This window comes from Leuciscus leuciscus (assembly GCF_965113295.1).
Source record: "Leuciscus leuciscus genome assembly, chromosome: 11".
Lineage (NCBI taxonomy): Eukaryota > Metazoa > Chordata > Actinopteri > Cypriniformes > Leuciscidae > Leuciscus > Leuciscus leuciscus.
The window spans coordinates 25,155,547-25,175,035 of NC_138735.1; the positions used below are offsets into that span (position 1 = coordinate 25,155,547).

Here is a 19,489-nt window from a genome sequence, read left to right on the forward strand (position 1 = left end):
CTATACGTTTTTAAGAGGTGTGTGTATACTGTATAGCCTAATATTAATTGCATTAAAAATTATGTTAATATTGCTTATATAGTATAGATATCCATGTTTGTGCATTTTTACGATTATATACAGGCTCTATTTAAACAATTGTACTACTACAATAAAAAATTGTATACCCCTTTCCTGCATATATCTGTCACTGCTCAGCTTTGTTTGTTTTACAAAATCTCTAGCAGGCAGAAACTAATAATAATTTACTTAAACAATTTCATAGCATGCTTAAATATGTTCCAACCCGTATCTCATCAGTAAATAACCAAAACAGTCTCCCACCTGTGCTGGATTTACTGACTTGGCTTTACTGGTGCCAGATCTGGTGTGTGAGGGGATTTGGAACTAAAGGTCTGAATGTAATGGCTGGAATCAATGGTTTATAGAGGGAAGTGAATCTCTGGCAAGGGTTCTATAGCATTCTCCAGCCTGATATGAGGGTAGCATTCCTCCTGTGTGAAATCACTTTGCACTGAATCAATATGTATTTTTTTACTGTAATCATCTCTGATATGTTTGATCAAGAGCCGTGTTTCTGTTATGGAAAGCTAGAAAGTTGATTATTGAAAGGTTCTCTAATGCAGAGAGACATTTAGCACACACACACACACACACACACACACACACACACACACACACACACACACACACACACACACACACACACACACACACACACACACACTTAATCCTAAATGTATTTTTGTATTTTCTTTTTTCCTCTTTATTATTTCCTGTATTTGTTGCAGGTTAGGGCCTTCATATTTAATGTCCATAATATCTTTTAGTAATGATATATATAGGATATAAGATAGGGCTAAAGGAGGGGATTTTCTTTCCTAATTGACACGACCACAACACATCCCTAAAGTGTCACTTCCCTGAAGTGTTCTTTCATGTCACCTAATCAACAAATCTTGACAATTCATTTCTTATAAGAGTTTTTTTTTTTATAATGTTTTTTATTGTTGTTGTTGTCAGTTTGTCATTAACATAAAATCTCTATCCTTGTTTGATGACAGAATGTTTAGGTAAGAATTTTTGGCCACATTATTATCAAAAGGATTGATTCACTGCCTCAACTGTCTATTGCTTGCAAATATGAGATCAGAACACTTAATACCACATTAAAATCTCACAACCCTTTATTTCTGTAATGTGAAATTTCTTATATCTGAATATCATTATGAAGACAAGCATTTTATGTTATGGAATAATTAATGGATCAGAAATGTGTATTTTTATACACAAAAAGTAAATTTAGTAAGAGTAAGCCTTTCTTTAACCTTTTTATTAAAGTCTTAAAACTCTATATATATATGATTTCTGATTTCTCTAATAAGAAAGTTAATAAAAACCTTAAATCATTTCAAAAGGTATGTTACTTTTATTGCTTAATATTCTGTCATTTTGTATTTGTTATCTATTAAAAAAAGTAATGTGTATTTAAGTAAACAGCAGTGCAGATGAATTTTACAGATAGTAAAATAATGCACCACTGCAATCATCTTTCAAACCATCTTTTGATTAGATCTTTAAACATTAGAAATATATTTATGTATATATGGTCTCCAGCAATAACTGTGAGGGATGGGATCTCCTAGTTGGTCTCTCGCAGTGTGTGTGTGGATGCGCTTAAGGCCGGCAGCGCTGAATGAAGCGCGGATACAGGCAGACGTCACGGATGTGGTGGCGGTTCAGGAGCCAGGTGAGGAACCGCTCCAATCCCAGACCGTATCCACCGTGAGGACACGTGCCGAACTTTCTCTGCAACACACAATGTTACACACTTAGAGGTGAATATTTCAATCAATGTGGTATCACAAAGGGCTGGCTGATACATTGAATATTCAAGATGATTTTGGTGGCATTTTTGTCAAGTTCAATTGCATTATTGTGATCAAACCATTTCAATAAATAAATCTGACAATAAAAACTATGTCACTCATATATTAAAATATTGTATATACAGGCAAATATTGCTGTTTATTATTATGTATTATACTGCTGCATTCTTCCTGCAAACCAGGCTTAGTTATTATATCATTACAATTATTGACTAGATTTTGATTTTACATGAAACATTGTTAATCTACTTGCCAGCAATGGATATTTCGAAACAAAAAAATCCACTATTTAGATGACTTCAGGGCAAATACAAAAATATTAAGATGTACACCTTTATAAAAGTTTGTGGTCGGTAAGATTTTTTATGTTTTTTTGAAAGAAGTCTCTTCTGTTCATCAAGGCTGCATTTATTTGCTGAAAAATACTGTAAAAATTGTGAAATATAATTACAATTTAAAATACCTGTCTTCTATGTGAATATATTGTAAACTGTAATTTTTTCCTGTGATCAAAGCTGAATTTTAGCTATTATTTTAGATCATTTTAATCTTTCCAAGTTTGCTGAGGCCTCTGGTCTATATGAACTGCTGGCAGAAGGCTGTTACCTGGTCAGTGTACCAATAGTAGGGTGTGGGGTCGATTTTCTCTCTCTTATACCCTTCCAGGAGTTCCTCAGAGTCCCAGATACGCATGGAGCCTCCCACGATCTCCCCGACATTGGGCATCAGCACATCCACCTGACATAAACACAAACACATCAGCCATGCACAACACAATTCAGCTGAATACTGCTCTCCTACAGACTCATTTACGGAAAGTTGTGTCTCCTACAACAGGTTTACATGCATTCAAGGTCGAAAAAACACAAATTTTGTCATAAAATAATATCCACTAGCATCAACTGTTTTCTCACGGTGTCCGAAATAGTTCGCTTAAGGATTCAGTTTCTCTAAACCCCACCATTATTATAGTAAAACCATGTTTTTTTGGTTTATTGATTACCATTTGATTAACCACACAAATACCATAATTAAACTATGGATTTGAAGCAAAACCACGATTAATTTATGGTTAACATGGAATAACTACAGCAACCCTGTTTTATTTATTTATTTATTTGTTTATTATTATTCTTTTTTATTCATTGTAAAACCATGGTTAATTTTTGTAAGGATAGATATATTCACTATGTATGTTTTCATAGCACTCAGCTGACACGTTTGTTTGAAGGACAGCATTGGGCAGGATGTGGAGTAGTGTGTTTTGTCTATTAAATAAAAAAATTATCAGCCAACTAACCGATTCTAAATCAAAATAATCATTAGTTGCAGCCCTATTACACACTGCATGAAAAGGAATAATATGCAAAAAAGCATAAGAGCGGCACGTTAACATTTATATTTTATACAAAAATGCATATTGGACTTGAAAATTGCTAGATTTGCAAGAAAATCTTAGCCGTACGTCTAACCAAATATAGTTAAGATAACAAAAATTTAGTTTTAAGAGGTTTTAAAGTATAATTTCCATGGTAACGCAATGTCCAATTTCAAAATGGTTTTCACATGATGAATTTTGAGTGTTTGAGCTTTCGAATTATGATAACTTAAATATGGGATAGCAAAAAAGTGACAGTAACTGATAACTGCCATCAACTGATCATTAAATCAGCTAAAATGAGTTGCTTGTAAAACGTTTTGTTTCAGCCAGTGTCTGGTCAGTATTAGCTCCGCCTCATTTAGTGCCTGGCTGGTAACTCCGCCCACAGTGAAATCTCATTGAATGCAATGTCTTTGGTGTAGACAGGAAAAAATCATGTATTACTGGATTTTTTTGTTTTGCGCTGGTTATGACAGGTTAATAAGTCTGGTCCTGACCGATTCAGTGAGGCGACGGTCCTCAGGGCAGCGCTGCATGTAGAAGGATTTGATCTCAGCCGGGAATCGACACAGCAGGATGGTCTCATTAATGGTGTCAGTCATCAGACGCTCAGGGGCTTCTGGGATATCCTGTAGAAATGACACACAAATAGTCAAATATCATTATAATTCAAGTGTTTCAGCCTTCGTTTCTTCGTAGTTGAGCAACAATGTATGAGACTCATCATAACAAACCTCTCCAAACTCATAAAATGTCCCATCATCCTTCTTGATGTTGTGCTCTCTCAGCCACACAATGGCGTCAGGGTAGTTCATCCTCTTGAACGGACGTTTGGGAGGCTTGAAGTTCTGCAAGAGGAAAAATCAAAAATAGATGTAATGTACAGATTCCAGTCTCTCCATACTTTTGACATTTTAAGATCCATATTGAACAAATATTTAGAAGAATATTCACAATGCTTTTTAAAAATGTATAAATTTCATAAATTTTCCAGGCCTGAGTAACATCCAGAACCTCTGTATAATATTTTACTGATACTCAAGACACATATAATGGCGTTGTGTGAGGTCGGGGTCATACTGGGTTGATGTCGTAGAGCAGTTGCGCAGCAGGAGACTTTAAAACCCTGTCGACCACGTCACACACCAGATCCTCCAACCGGTTCAGAAGGTCTTCATAAGTCATGAAGGGACACTCGGCCTCAATGTGGGTGTACCTGAGAACACACACGTGTTGGTTTTAATGGTTTATGGGGACTAAAAAAAAATATCAAACAATACAATTTCCCCACAAACTGCACCAAGTTACAGTATTTTCTCAAAATAAAGTGCTCTGTGACTGGAAAGAGGGGAATAATTTTGATTGCAACTGTATAGACTAAATTAGGGGTGATTCTAAATAAATTCAGATGATCAATGCAAACACAGTTCTAATCGCAAAGTGTGACAAAATGACTATTGCCTAACTTTAAAGTTAGTTCATCCAAAAAATTGTAATTCTTTGTCCATTTACTCACTCTCATGTTGTTCTCGTGCATCACACATGCATTTGAATGTCCATGTTTACTACAGTATATGCGTTGTAAAACTATTCATCATGCAAACAAGCAAATATTTTGCATACGATTTAGTAAAAGGAGGGAGTTTTTTTCATGCATGTCACGTGCACTGCTCCGTACGTTATTGCCTGTGCCGCTGGCGACAGAACGGATGAGACTGACCGGCCGGTCACCAGTCCGGGCCGATCATGTGAAAAACCGTCTGATTCCAATCGGTGTATCTCCAATTACTTTTTAAACATATATTAACATAGAAAACAGCTATTTTAAATAGTAATAACATTTCACAATTTTTACTGTATTTTTCATCAAGTAAATGCAGCCTTGGTGATCAGAAGAGGTTTCTTTCTAAAACAAAAATTCATAATCATCCCAAACTCCATTACACTGCCCCACTTCTGTCTGTTTCAGTAAATGGCTCCAGACTCACTCGGACAGGTGCCTGCGGGTGCGCGACTGCTCGGCGCGGTACGACTGGGCGATGCAGAAGGTGTCGCCCAGCGCAGGGATGCAGGTCTCCAGGTAGAGCTGAGACGACTGCGTCAGGTACGCGTTCTCACCGAAGTAATCGAGACTGAAGAGGGTGGAACCGCCCTCCACCTGCGTCTGCACCAGAGTGGGCGGAGTTATCTGAGGACCACAACAAACACACCTCCACATTTAATAACGTCTCTTAAATCTGTACTCCAGAGTTTTCAAGATTTATAACAAATTAAGTTGGAAATGTCTTTTTGTGGTCTATGCCCCAAAAATAGGACTTCAAAAAAAATCTATCTTAAGACTTGACATCAGAGGTCACCCTTCTGCTGGAACTTGACTCTCTCGTAGACGCGTGTACGGCTGTTGCCAGAAGCCAGAGATTATAGTTTATACATTTTTAAATATAGATATTTTTCTTACAGAAACCCATCGCTTGGCTTCAGAAGGCATTTATTAACACACTGGAGTCGTATGGATTACTTTTATGAATAATAGGTGCACTTTTTAGAGCTTCAAAGACCATTTTGAAGCTGGGAAGAGCCAGGATATTATTTAATATAACTCTGATTGTGTTCAGCTGAAAGAAGGTAGTCAATTTTGGGATCATTTTCATTTTGGGGTGAACTATCAAGGAGCCTGTGCTTAATGTGTGCATGTGCATGGCTTCGGGAATGACCTCGCAGTAACCACGGCTGAAGAAATGATCCCGAAAACACTGCATGACCGTGGATCGGACTTTCAGGATCTTGGAGATGTTTTCCCCGCGGATCATCATGTGCCTGTTGTTCAGCTGCACGTCCACGTCAGACTCCTCGTTAAGCAGGTTATCAGCACCTCCCGCCGGAGCCAGACCGATCAGCTCCCAGAAATCACAGTGCAGCTCATGGCCGCCCGGAGCCTTTCAAAAAAAGAAAAGAAAATGCATGAAGGACCAAAAAAAACACACTCTTTTTCTGTTTTGGAATTCAAATAAGTATGGGAAAGACTTAAAGGGTGAGCAAACTTTCATCTTGATAAACTGTTAAAAAAGGTAGTTAATATTAATTATATTATATTAAAATCATATTAATGTTAAACAGTGTTGGGGAATAGCTAGCTGCAAGTAGCGTTACAGTAGCGGCGCTGCTTTTAAAACAGTGTAGCTTTTCCAGTAGCTAACTACTTTTTCCAGCAAGTGGCGGTGTAGCGCAACCAAAAGCTACATTCCGTTTTGCGTTCTGATGAGTCGCAAGCCTGTAAGAGTAGAGTCTTCTACTAACTACATCACAAACTGATTCATTTTCCTGTTTTACTGCACTCTTTATCAAATGTCAGCTCTATTTCTGATTTAATTACAATGATGAACTGCCATAGTTTAATCTGTCCCACCAAAGTTTTTAAATAAACTTAAAAGATCACTAATCGAACAGAAAATAAAATCGTGATATAGCAGAGCGCTTATCACATGGCAAAGGCTGGTTGCAGCAGGATTTCAAGCAAAGCGCACTGTGGGCAGCTCATGACTGGTGTCTCACAGCGGCTCCGTTCACAATAAATATTGAATATGCTGTGAGTTAAACCTGCATATTTTACTTCTCCTGTGTTTCCAATTTAAGGTGCATACATTTTGTTCTTGCATTGATGTTACATTTGTAGCAATTTTGCACTTTGACAGTCAGTTTGAGATATAGGCTATATTTTATTATTGTGTGGATCGGATAGTTTACAAAATCAAATGATGGGGACACTTTTGCCATTAAAATGACTGGGAAAAAGTGTCCCAATCAACCTGAATTTACCCTACTCTCTGAAATCATAATTGCATTACAACATGTTGTTTTAAACCCTCAAAATTTTACTTATAACATTCTTCATTAACAATTATTCAGTTATTTGTAACAATGTCATTGTAAAAAAGTAGTTTCAATGTAGCTAGCTACTTTTTGATTGTAACTTGTAGTGTAGCGAACTACTTTTTCAGAAGGGTAGCTTAAATGCAACTTAACTACTTTAAATTACGAGTAGCTTGTAGCTTATCGAGATACAGTTTCAGAGTAGCTTCCCCAACACTGATGGTAATGAATTAATCAGGGTAATTTCTCACCTGTTTGCCCTCAGGAACAGGTTTCACAGTTCCGTACAGAGCGACGGTACTCTCCGTAGACAACAACAGTCCATTGTAACACTGACACTGCACACAACACACACATCCATCATCTCAGAAACTATCTGAGCTACACTTTTACTGTATTTCACTTCTTACATTCAATATCATCAAACACAGCTGTTTTAGATAACTGAATATAAACAACCCATTTCAGAGCAAATACAAATTCCAACTAGATGATTAGGTGAACAAAGTTGATGTAGGTTTGACAAAGCCACACAGTCAATAACATGCTATGTTCAAGCAAGTTGATAGAATATTTTAACACATTGTTAATGTTTTAACAAAATGATGTTTTAGCATGATTTAACGAATTGCTTATTTTTAACATGAATTAACACACTGCAAGCATGTTGTTAGTATGATTTACCATGTAGCTAACATGTTATAACATGATTTTTTAAATTGCTAACATGTTTTAGCATTTTGATAGCAAGTTTTAACATGTTGATAAGTTGATTTAACCCGCCTTTAACTTGAATTGACAATTTGCTAACATGTTTACCACATTAGCATGTTTTAACATGTTGCTAGCATGAATTAAGATTATTTTTCTTGTTGCTGGCATGATTTAAAACATGCATCAAATATTGTTACAATTATAAAAAATCTATATTTATAATACACAACCGGTCAAAAGTTTTTCCTTTTTTTAAATAAAATGTTTTTTCATCAGGGACGAATTAAATTGATCTAAAGTGACAGTAAAGACATTTACAATGTTACAAAAGATTTTATTACAAATAAATGTTGTTCTTTTGAACTATCTAATCAACAATGTATGTTTCTAGAGCAGCAAATCAGCATATTAGAATCATTTCTTAAGAATCATGTGACGACAGACTGGAGTAATCCTGAAAATTCAGCTTTGATCACAGGAATAAATTTCATTTTACAATGTTATTCACAAAGAAAACAGCTATTTTAAATTCTAATAATTTTTTTATTTTTTTTATTTACTGTATTGAATGAATGCAGCCTTGGTGTGCAGAAGAGACTTTAAAAAAAAAAAATCTTATCGAACCCAAACTTTTGACCTCTAATGTACACTATATAATACATCATTTTATTTTATGTAATTTTGATATCATTTTTGCTTTATTATCTTTTATTTAGGGTATCATCTAGCCTTAATCCTAATAACTAAAAGCACTGATAACTAACAGAGTAAATAGGACTAATTTACACATTTATAATTGTGTAAAATATCGACAAACACACACACAGTACCAGTTTGTCCGTGAGAACACACTGCAGGAAGCCCGTTCCGTCACGTAGCACAATAAACAGAAGGTTCTTTCCTGAGAAAACATTAGCAAATACATTTTAAATGGAATGTATACGGTGTATTTTCGTTGAAGCTGAGCTTTATAAATATGTGAAGTTCTCGGAGAAAGAGATTCAGACAGAAGCCATTCAATCAGAAAGCAGAGAAAGACAGAATCGATTCTGAATGAACAAACACACCAAATCTGCTCACCTTGTCTACGTAACCGATGGACCCAACCAAACACCTTCACCCTCTTTTCTCTGAGTGGCTCCAGTTTATTAATCTTCACCTGAGAGTGACAGAAAACAAACCAGAAAATCTCTATAAGGCAGACTTTTATTTCCATATCGACTTCACTGCCTACGTTAAAATTAGGGGTGTCGAAATTAATTGTTTCTACGATGCATCGCGATGCGGACGTGGGCGATTTTGCATCGATGCAGTCATAAACCATAATCGATTATAGCCTACTCTGACAAGGGGAACACAAAAGCGAGTAATAAAAATGCACCCACTATTTTAAATGCTCCTGTTGTCTGCTGCGTTCAGACCAATATTCCCTCAAAGCTGTGTGCGTACACGGTCGCGGACAGAAGAAAGAATAAAATGATGCGCACACAACATACGCGCAATGTGTGGGGAAATTATTGCAGTGCTCTTGTTAACCTAAACCGCCATAGATTATAATAAATTAGAGGGAACATTGGTCCAGATTTAAGTTTTGTTTGATGTTTGCTACATTCAGGAAGTGTTCTTTCTTGGAGCAGAAAAAATAAAAAGAGTATATTGACCAAACATTGATGTACTGTACCTCTTGATGGAAATAACATTTATTTCATCAAGAGGTGCATACATTTTTGGTCAAGCTCTTGTATTGACAATGCAAGAGTCCAGCACTCTGTAAAGTCTCCTCCAGCACATCCCAAAGACTTTTAATGAAATTAAGGTCAGGACTCAGAGGTGCCAATTCATGTGTGAAAATGATTCTTCATGCTCCCTACCAACCATTATTTCACAATTTTAACCCTGATCAATCTTGGCATTCGCATCCTGGAATATGGCCACAAATACGTCTTCCGACAAAGTTGATAGAGAAATTAAAAGCCACACACTCCATCTTTTAGGGTTAAAAGAACTGTTGCCAAACAAAATACATGCTAGAAACATAATAATCACTGTAATAATTATTTGATCATAGATTCTAAAGTATATGCCTATTAAAATCCAAACAGTGACTTTTTTTTTTTGTCCGGGCAGTGTATAAACTCAGAATTCCAAGGAAAAAAGTCAAAGTCAAACCTCTGAGATGTAAACTTGGAATTATGAGGGGGAAAAAATAAGTCTGAATTGCAAGATGGAAACTCAGAATTCCAAAATTGTGAAATGTAAACTCAAATTTAAAGTTTACAGAGATGCAAACTTCCAGCTGATTATTAATTACACCCATCACTGCTCCTAAAACCACCAGAGACTGTAACTCAGAGCTATTATATAATCAATATTACATTCTGTAAGTATGCAGAAAACACTCACGGTTTGGGGTTCAGGAAGGCTGGGGTCATTCTCGATGATGATCTTTTTAGCTTCTTCCAGATTCTTCTCTCGGCGTTCAGCATCTTCAGTCTGTCAATCATGACATCAAACAGGCAGAGGTAAAAAACTGGTCTATAATAAAAATTACTGGTCTATAATCACAGAATGTTCCAGGTACCTCCTTCTTGTCTTTGTTATCACTCTTCATTTGGTCTCGATTAAAGAGCTTCATTGTGTTCTTCATTTGAGTCTTAGAGATGACGGCCCAACGCTGACAACACAAACACACCATAATGTCAAACTATTAAGACCAATATGCTACAGGTTAATTGCTATTCCTACAAAACTTTGCCAAGTTATTTAAATATTAATTAAATATACACTAATTTTGAATGCAGCAAATGACAACAAAAATGCACGTGTGACAATGTTAGACTTAAGATTCATTTTAGTTTCTTTCATCTTGTTAAAATGTCAAATAGTCAAAACAGATACTTTATAGCTAATATAACCTTTCCTTATTTTTTATTTCAAAATACTATCTATAGACTATAATATAGTATAATACTATCTATATACAGTGCATTCAGAAAGTATTCAGACCCCCTACACTTTTTTCAATTTTGGCCAGTCTTTCAGGAATTTACCGCTGGCTCTTACAGTGGTTAAACATGAGATATAATTAATTCTGGATGTATGAAATGGGCAATCTCTGCTCTTATTAATATATTACTTGTTCCTGGGTAAATTGGGTTAAGGGCTGTTAACTTTAATAATTTTAGATTTAGGCTATATTTAAATTAAATCTTGTCCTAGAGCACTGCTTTTGCAATTGTTAAACTTGTGTTTATTTCCTATTGTCTTTTCAAATGTCCATTGTTGTTCATTTAAATATTGTTGTTCAATAAATATTACTTTTACATAAATGATATGCTGTATTTGGTATTGAGAAATTGTCCATTAGTGGTAGTGATATGGACTTCTGTGAAAGTTACATTATTACACCATTAGATGGCAACAAAGACTTTATCAGTCAGTTGCAAAAGACTTCTAAATCGAAAGGGATTGAATTTAAACAAAGGAAGTTGTTTTAGCTGTCGTGGGAAATAATCCCTGAAATGTTGCAAAACAAAAAAAGCCCTAATTTTTCATGAATACTTATGCGAAAATGTATCAATGTTGTACTCCATGTTCAATTCATGTTGTATTGACTGAATATGATTGCAATGTGCCTTGTTGTATGTTTGATATATGAATCTTTAATAAAAAAATAAAAAAATAAAAAAAATAAAAAAAGCTGTCGTGGGAAATCCCCTCAACCATTAAAAGGACAAATACAAAGATATTGCTTTCCTCTGTGGATGTTGAAACTGATTGTTTTTATAATGAATATAATATTATGGACATCCACCTGAAGAATGAATGCTGTATCAGATGCAGGTAATACTCACTCAGGCGATCTCTCTCTCTCAATAATACTCAGAATAGGTACAAAATACATTGAGCTTCACTGGAGCGACTCAACATTCCATCGTTACTAGTTCTAAGGTGACATTTTAGAATTAGTAACGGAGGCTTGGTTACAACTGTAAAACTGTCAATTTGGAAGTAGTAACACACTGTAGTTGCTGGGCAGAGTGTATGTGTATGTCAGGAACCAAACTGTTAAATCAATATTCATTTATGTTTATATAATTATTTTTATGAGATTTATATGATTATTTTTGTTACGGTTAGTTAGTTGTTAACTGCAGATTTACACACCTCTCCTTCCTTCTGCGAATCCACATAGATAACTGGAAAAGGCTCTTTTCCCGCAAACAACAGTGCCTGAAAACATGTAGGAAATATGAATGAGAAAAGTCTGAAACAAAACACAGAAAATGGCATCATATATCATTGCAGAGAAAACTCACAGCACCTTGAGTGGGGTTTTAAAGGGTTTCTGCTCGGATCCATCTCCATCCACATCACTGCCATGTTTTTCAGACACGTACAGTTCTTCTGCAGGACCAAACAACAGCAGATTTAACATTCACCAGTTTGCAAGCAGATTCACAGCAGACTTTACTGCTGTAAAAGGTTCTTCAACGTCTGTAGCTTTAGTGTGCCACTGAGGGCACTAGGTAGGGATGGACACATCGATTTTGCAGTGCTAATATATATATATATATATATATATATATATATATCAATATTCACAAGCTACTTATTTACCATCGATTCGGTTTCAAAAATCATTAGGCCTAAACAGCTGTTATGTCCTTTTTAAGAAGAAAAAGAATGTATTTCAAGAAAGTGCAAATGAGCTTGTTTTATGTTGTTGGTATTTTAGTTTGATTTAATTTTAACTTTATTCATGTTTATATTGTTACTTATAATCAATTAATTAATCACAATATTTCTGTAAAATAAAGAATTGTTTTTATACCTATTGTTGCTACAAACATTTTTAATTGTGCTAATATTAACTTTTGAAACAGCCATTATGTGTCATATAGATGTGTTCTTCAAAAAAAAATTATCGCTAAAAGTATACCAAAAGTATCGCTATCAAACTAAACCAGTTTGACATCACCAATCCCTGGCACTAGGATTAAAACTATTATTCGATTAGTCTGATTATTTTTGATTAATCAACATATACGTTTTTATTTACAAAATTGTAAAGCATTTATATTTAAAAGCAACAGGTTATTGCACATGTACCACACTGAACCTTTTAGACTTGACAGATCTTGTCACTTTATGACTAAATACATCATGCGTGTATAGATGAGAGATGTATCTTCATTATAAAGCATGTTCTGTTCAAAGTATTTCCAAAAATGAAGTTTTAATAGTATTTCCCTGCTGTGACGGTGTGGGCTGGAACATGTGTGATGCATCCTTGCTCATTCACTTACTAGACTGTCTCATTCTAGCGTTTAATGCTGAGGAGGACAACAACCTACAAGCCTCTGAAGGACTGGACTAGGAAGGACACAGCCTTCCGCTTGAGAAGCACCTATCGTATATACTAGGGGTGTGCCAGAAGCCTAAATCCAGTGTGATGCGAACTGCCTATTGACCTACAAAGTGAAGTCATACCTGCACCACTCTATTTAAATTGTCACATTTCAAATAAACCACAATAAATGAATACATTTAATTTTAAAATACATTCACATTTATATTAGTTTGATTTGTAAAATGTAGCCTACAATATAACGGTTTATTACTGTAGCCTATTTTTTACAGCATTTAATATCAAATAAAATCACTCTTACGTTAAATGTACCTATTACTTAACGAATTGTAATAAAATTTCACAATATTACTGTTTTTACTGTATTTTTGATTAAATAAATGTAGCCTTGGTGAACATACAAGTTAGCCGCCCTCGTGTGTCCACACTCACAGAATTGAATCCGGCCCCCTGCGAAAAGTTTGAACACCCCTGACTGACCACCCCTGACTGATCACATGAAGAAAGTAAGGAGATTTGGCAGACTGGACAATGGTGAATGATTGTCAGATCCCAAGCGCCATTGATGAATATTTAATCTAACTGCCGCTCCCTACACGGAGTAGTGATAGCGAATCTCGAAAGTGAAAGTGAAAGTAAAAAGCAAGAGTGCATTCAAAGGCGATTTCAGTACTCTGCTTTCTAATAGCGGTTCCCAGATGCCCGCAAATTATATCCAGTATTATTACCCAACTATATAATTTGCCAGAGAAAGCACTGAAATAGATATATTTTTTACTCCCATCTCGTATTCCCTTTAGAGGCTCCATAGTAGGCTACACGCCCTTTCCTTTCCGAACATGATATTCGGCTTCGGACACATCCCTATAGTAGGCTACAGTACATAATATACATCTACTGTATAGTATAGTGTGCACTGGAGTATGCATAAATAAAATATGTATGGTATAGAGTGCATAATCTGACGCAACACTGCATCTCCATCATCATCAAACTCACTGATCGACATCTGACCGACACCCTCGTCCGCCATATTGTGCTCTTTAGACCTCAGATGAGTTTTGTCCGGCTCGGTTCGGCAGTTGTTTTAAACGCGGCGTTAATCGGATGGTCCGTACGGCGCACGTAGCATGAGCTTCTGGGGACGCGTGCGCAAAAGCGCGAACCTTTCTGTTGTCGCTTCAGCTGGGGATTGGTACATTCGCAAGATGACGCAAATAAGCCTCGCCTTAAAAGTAAACGAAAGTTTTATTTTATTTAGTTTTTTTGTTTTTTTTTATTGAACACCAAGAACGTAACAAGAACAGAATATACATCTACAATGGCATTGACAAATACAGATAAATTAGTATTACACAAGGCACATGTCAGTAAAATAAATGGATAATGACAAAAGAACATAGCCTAACATATATTTGAAGAAAAAAAAAAAGAAATAAAGAAAAAAGGGGGTCTCTTCATTCCTCTTCTAAGAGATCAAGGTCTCTTATTATTCTAGCCAATTTCTGGGCCTTTTTACTTTTCATACATTGCAACGATGGAAAGAAATTACAAATAAAGTCTCTTTTAAATACAGAAAAATAAGGTTTCGTCTTCATACATTTGCATTTATGAATAAAGAATTTGCCCAAAAACATTACAAAAAATCCATTTTTTTTTCTCATCCAATAACATTCCAAACATAATATGCTTCCTAGCAAAAGTTAGCAGTGAATGAATCTTTGTCTCCAACCAGTAAGACATTATAGGTATTTGAAAAAACAAGGTGATCATTTGTCTCTATATCAACTTGACAAAAAGTACAGGCATTTTCTTCAAAATTAAACCGTTGTCTTAAAAATTCACTTGACGGGTATACCCCATTGAATATTTTAAAATGGGTTTCCTTAGCTTTAGGAGCCACTGGAAAGCTAATATACTGTGTTCGCAATTTTTTAACAAATGGTTTGTCATAAGCTTGCAAAACACAGTTATTATACAGAAATGTCGGATATAATATAGAATTGAAACAAGAGCGAATAAGTTTGTTGGGAAGCATTGCCCTGAGGTCATTAGTGATTCTATGTGGAGAAAAATTGTGGTTATATAATAACTTCCAATATAACAAAATCTGCTGGTGAAAGGAAGATCATTTGATTGGCAGTCTGGAAACAGTAAAATCACATCTCAGTAGAAAATCAATTCCACCCAATTTTCTAAATATACCTCTGGGAATGCAAAACCAGAAATTAGTTTCATTTGTTATAAAATGTTTAAGCCATTTGACCTTCAACATACCAACAATAGAAGTCAAAGGCTTGTAATCCACCATTTTCATAATCTTGTATAAGATTTGCCCTCTTTATATAGTGCACACGTTTTCTCCATATATAATTGAAATTAATTTGATTAATGGAGTAAACGAAAGTAGGCGGCAATGTGGAAAATGTGCAACAGTGCAACCTATGAGTTCAACCAAGGACATTATGGTCAGATCAAAGTCGAACATCGCGTGATTCCCGCCCATGCTGCTAATAAACTGGATGATATCTAAATTCCGTTGCTTTTAAATGAAAATAAACACGATTAACAAGACAATGTAGGCTTTATCCGGACTTAAGCTTTTATCCCAGTACTTTCATTATTATTGATGTTTGCAACACAGGAATAGCTAGCCTACATACGAGCTAGGCCTTTATGTAGCCTACGTACTTTTGTATGTCATTTTTGTAGCCTACCAGACCTCAACTATAAAGTTAAGCGCACCCCCGCTTTTGCGATCCATGGAATTTTTAAAATAATAATAAGTAGATAAAATCTCAGATAAAATAATAATAAGTGGATAAAATCTGAGCGTTTTATTTTCTTTTATTGCCAGAACTAAAGAGAATAATATCATGACTGTAAAATTACTAAATTATTATAATCTTTCACAAATTAACATAATAAATGCTAAATTGATAAGATTTATTAAAAACAAATGTTTAAGTGTTCTAGTTTTACATAGTATAGCCCATCAGATTAATCTGTAAATCATTTAAAGGTGCTGTCTGTAAGAATGAAGGGTTGTTGTTGTTTACATTCACTTTCATTATTATTGATGTTTGCAACACAGGAATAGCTAGCCTACATACGAGCTAGGCCTTTATGTACGTACTTTTGTATGTCATTTTTGTAGCCTACCAGACCTCAACTATAAAGTTAAGCGTGCTAATTGAGCCCCTGACATTGATGACTTGACCGCCTTGTTTAATCTTGAACTTTTCCTGCAAAAAACAGTCTTTATCCATGTTGAAAACATTTGACAGAAATGCCAACTTCCTCTTTCTAAGAAAGCTGAAGACCCATCAGCACTTCCTGTTGTTCTCTCTGCAGCCTGTCCTTACCTATTACCCACTTGTTGGACAGACTCCAGTCTCTTCCAGCTCCAGCTCCCATATGGTCAAGCTATTTGGTCTCCTTTCTAAATTCTGACCACAATAGTGTGCTCTTCACATTTATTGCACATTTCAACCATCTCTTTCAATGATCCCTTAATATCTGAATTAGAATCAGTTCCGCATTGTTAAATTTATTATTAAAAAGTTATTATAGTTATTAAAAAAATTTAACAACAAAAATCTGCAAAGAATAAGTGTATGGGACATGTGAATGTCTTTTGGTTATTCCACAAGTTTTTACGTATATACTTATTACAGTAAATTACTAATTAACAAAAATAATTATTATACCAATTTACATAATAAAAATGTGAAAATATACATTTTGAAATATGAACTATGGCTAATTTCCAGCCCCTAATTGACAGACAGGCAGACTGACAATTACCTTTTCAACAAAAAACAATGGAGCCATACTGATATAATATTTACATTATGCATCACTTTAGGAACTTTAAGTGTCCATTATCTATTTTTCTGAAATGTCCATTTCTTTGTGTGACAGAGAAACACTTCTTGATATTTGAGGAGAGAAACAATTTCATGATTCTTCCAAAGACCCATGCATTTCTTGGGGAAGAGTCATCTATTATCAGGACGACATGGCAAACTGAAAGATTTTTCTTTACTTGAGTCCATTTTTGATACTCCTGGAGCAAAGGTAAATATTCACACACCCATCGCTTCCAGAATTTCTTCCATTTGCAATGTCAAAAAGTGATTAGGTGTCAAGGGTTCAAGATCTGTGGGGTCATCTGTTGTAATGGTAAGTGGTCTGTCATTTATTGCTTCCATTGACTTCACACAGGAATGAATGCAAGCTCTCATCAGTGTTTGTGTTTGTTCTTTCAGCAGATCTCAGGATTTTTCTAACGGACCTTATCTGTCTTTCCCACATTCCACCGAAATGAGATCTAGAAGGTGGATTGAATATCCACTGTATTCCTTTTTGCATCATAGTGCTTTCAATTTGAATGGCTTGCAATGAATGGCTTTATGCAGTTCAATCTCAGCACCAATGAAATTATACCGTCGTCACTTCTCATGATTGACACCTGACCTCTCCTGTACACAAAGCATCGGATGGCATTTAAACACGAGTCTGTGTCCAGCGTATGTGCAACTTCAATATGCACAGCTCTTGTTGTCAGGCAGGTAAACAATATGCCATATCTTTTAGCATTACTTCTACCTTGTCTGATTTCAAACGGTCTACATTAGTCAACCCCGACATTGGTGAAGGGTGGTTGATCTGGTATTATTCTGTCGTGTGGCAGCTCTGACATCTTCTGCTCTACAGCCTTTGCTCTGATCTTTCATGTCACACACATTTGGAGAGCAACTAGAAGCCAGAATGTAGATTTTAAAATTAAGACTTTTCCTCGTTATTGTTGAATCACGGAAACAACACCAGTTATTTTGTCATTTTTGTTATTTTGTTCTCTTATTTGTTATTTTAAATAATAAAATACACAGGTCTATTCCAGGTCTATGTGTTTTTCTGAAGTAGTACAGTAAGGATTGAGCTTATATACACCACTGAGGGACTTACAACTTCCTTGTAAGGTAGAAAAACATGTTGCTTTTGTTTAAAATGGAACGTATACCTCAAGCTTACACATGCCACAATCCACTTTCCATATAAAGAAACTGTCCTTCAGTATATACATTCGTGGTACATTTGCCTCAGTGGAAAACATTCCGTTCCTTGTAAAGATTATACCAACTGTACACAGTTGATGTATACATCATCAGAAAAATCTATGCATCACTGTCACGGGTGGTTGCAGGAAGACAGAAGATGATGAAGGTATCTTTTCCAACACGAAGGTTTAATGGGAGTAATATACAGGACAGTAGAACAGGCAGCAACACACACTAAATACAACAGAGATCGGACCAAGACTGACTGAACAGACATAACTTAAATGCAAACAAAGATGACAATGATTAACGAAACACAGGTGATACAGATAACGATTGACTAAACACAGGTGATACAGGACTGCCAACTCTCACGCATTCAGCCTGAGACTCACGCAATTTACACTTTTCACACGCTCTCACGCCAAACATCCATTTTCTCACGCAGAGAAAAATCGCGGAGCAAAGAGGACACAGACAGAGTAGACAGAGCAGGTTACTTTTGATATAATAATAATGCTCAGCTCTCAGGTTCTGTCCATTTTATTACGAAATTCAGACAATAAATACCGTTTTGGCGCTTGTAAATGTGAAACGACAGATCGTTGTAGCGCCTCAGTTCAAGTAAACCGATCATCTGTTACTTTTTATTTAAAGATACAGTACAACTTACCAAAAGGTATTTATGCCTCATACGTAATATCGATCAATCAGTGTTTTTCAACCACGGAAAGAGGTCAATACAACAGCAGGAGAACAATTATGGCACAGAACTTTACATTTACCTCAGGAAAAACATAGCACCTTAGTTGACTAGAAAAAAAATAGCTATAGAGAGGAGTATTTTGCTAAATATGTGCACTATATTACATATTTATTATATTGTTAATTGTGTCATTAAATAATTGTTATTATAATGAAAACCGCATTATATTTAATTACATTTATTTTTAACCTTTAATAATACCAGGGCTCTCTGTACGTTTACAGCATTATGTGCGATATATTTTTTTCTTGCGAAAAATTAACATGTAGGCTATCTACTGTATATTTATCCAAATTAGTCAATATTGAATCAAGATTGAAATCAAATCCCAAGAATTGAATTGAAATCGTGAAAATTGTGTTAAGCAATAATACAAACAGCCTACCATTGTACCATGTAAACATTGTAACACGATGTCACTAAACTTAATACAAT

General features: G+C 35.4%; 1 protein-coding gene across 1 annotated transcript; it reads right to left on the reverse strand.

Moving 5' to 3' along the window:
• Window positions 1-1,169: 1,169 nt before the first annotated feature.
• Window positions 1,170-14,386, reverse strand: LOC309509125 (asparagine--tRNA ligase, cytoplasmic-like). Its single transcript, XM_082183678.1, has 15 exons — window positions 14,225-14,386; window positions 12,179-12,261; window positions 12,022-12,087; window positions 10,436-10,528; window positions 10,258-10,347; window positions 8,935-9,013; window positions 8,685-8,755; window positions 7,392-7,478; window positions 5,985-6,206; window positions 5,259-5,458; window positions 4,351-4,486; window positions 4,005-4,118; window positions 3,768-3,899; window positions 2,496-2,627; window positions 1,170-1,809 (listed from the first exon to the last, which is right to left on the reverse strand). The coding sequence occupies exons 1-15, from the start codon at window positions 14,256-14,258 to the stop codon at window positions 1,678-1,680; spliced, it is 1,671 nt and encodes a 556-aa protein (XP_082039804.1). The 5' UTR covers window positions 14,259-14,386; the 3' UTR covers window positions 1,170-1,677.
• Window positions 14,387-19,489: the final 5,103 nt, after the last annotated feature.

Coding starts and splice junctions, on each gene's coding strand:
- LOC309509125 (XM_082183678.1), bottom strand. CDS start 14,258: ATGGCGGACGAGGGTGTCGGTCAGATGTCGATCA. Junction 9,014..10,257: donor GCCTTCCTGAACCCCAAACC/GTGAGTGTTTTC, acceptor TGTCACTCTCAG/GTGAAGATTAATAAACTGGA. Junction 4,119..4,350: donor TGCTCTACGACATCAACCCA/GTATGACCCCGA, acceptor TTCCTCTTGCAG/AACTTCAAGCCTCCCAAACG.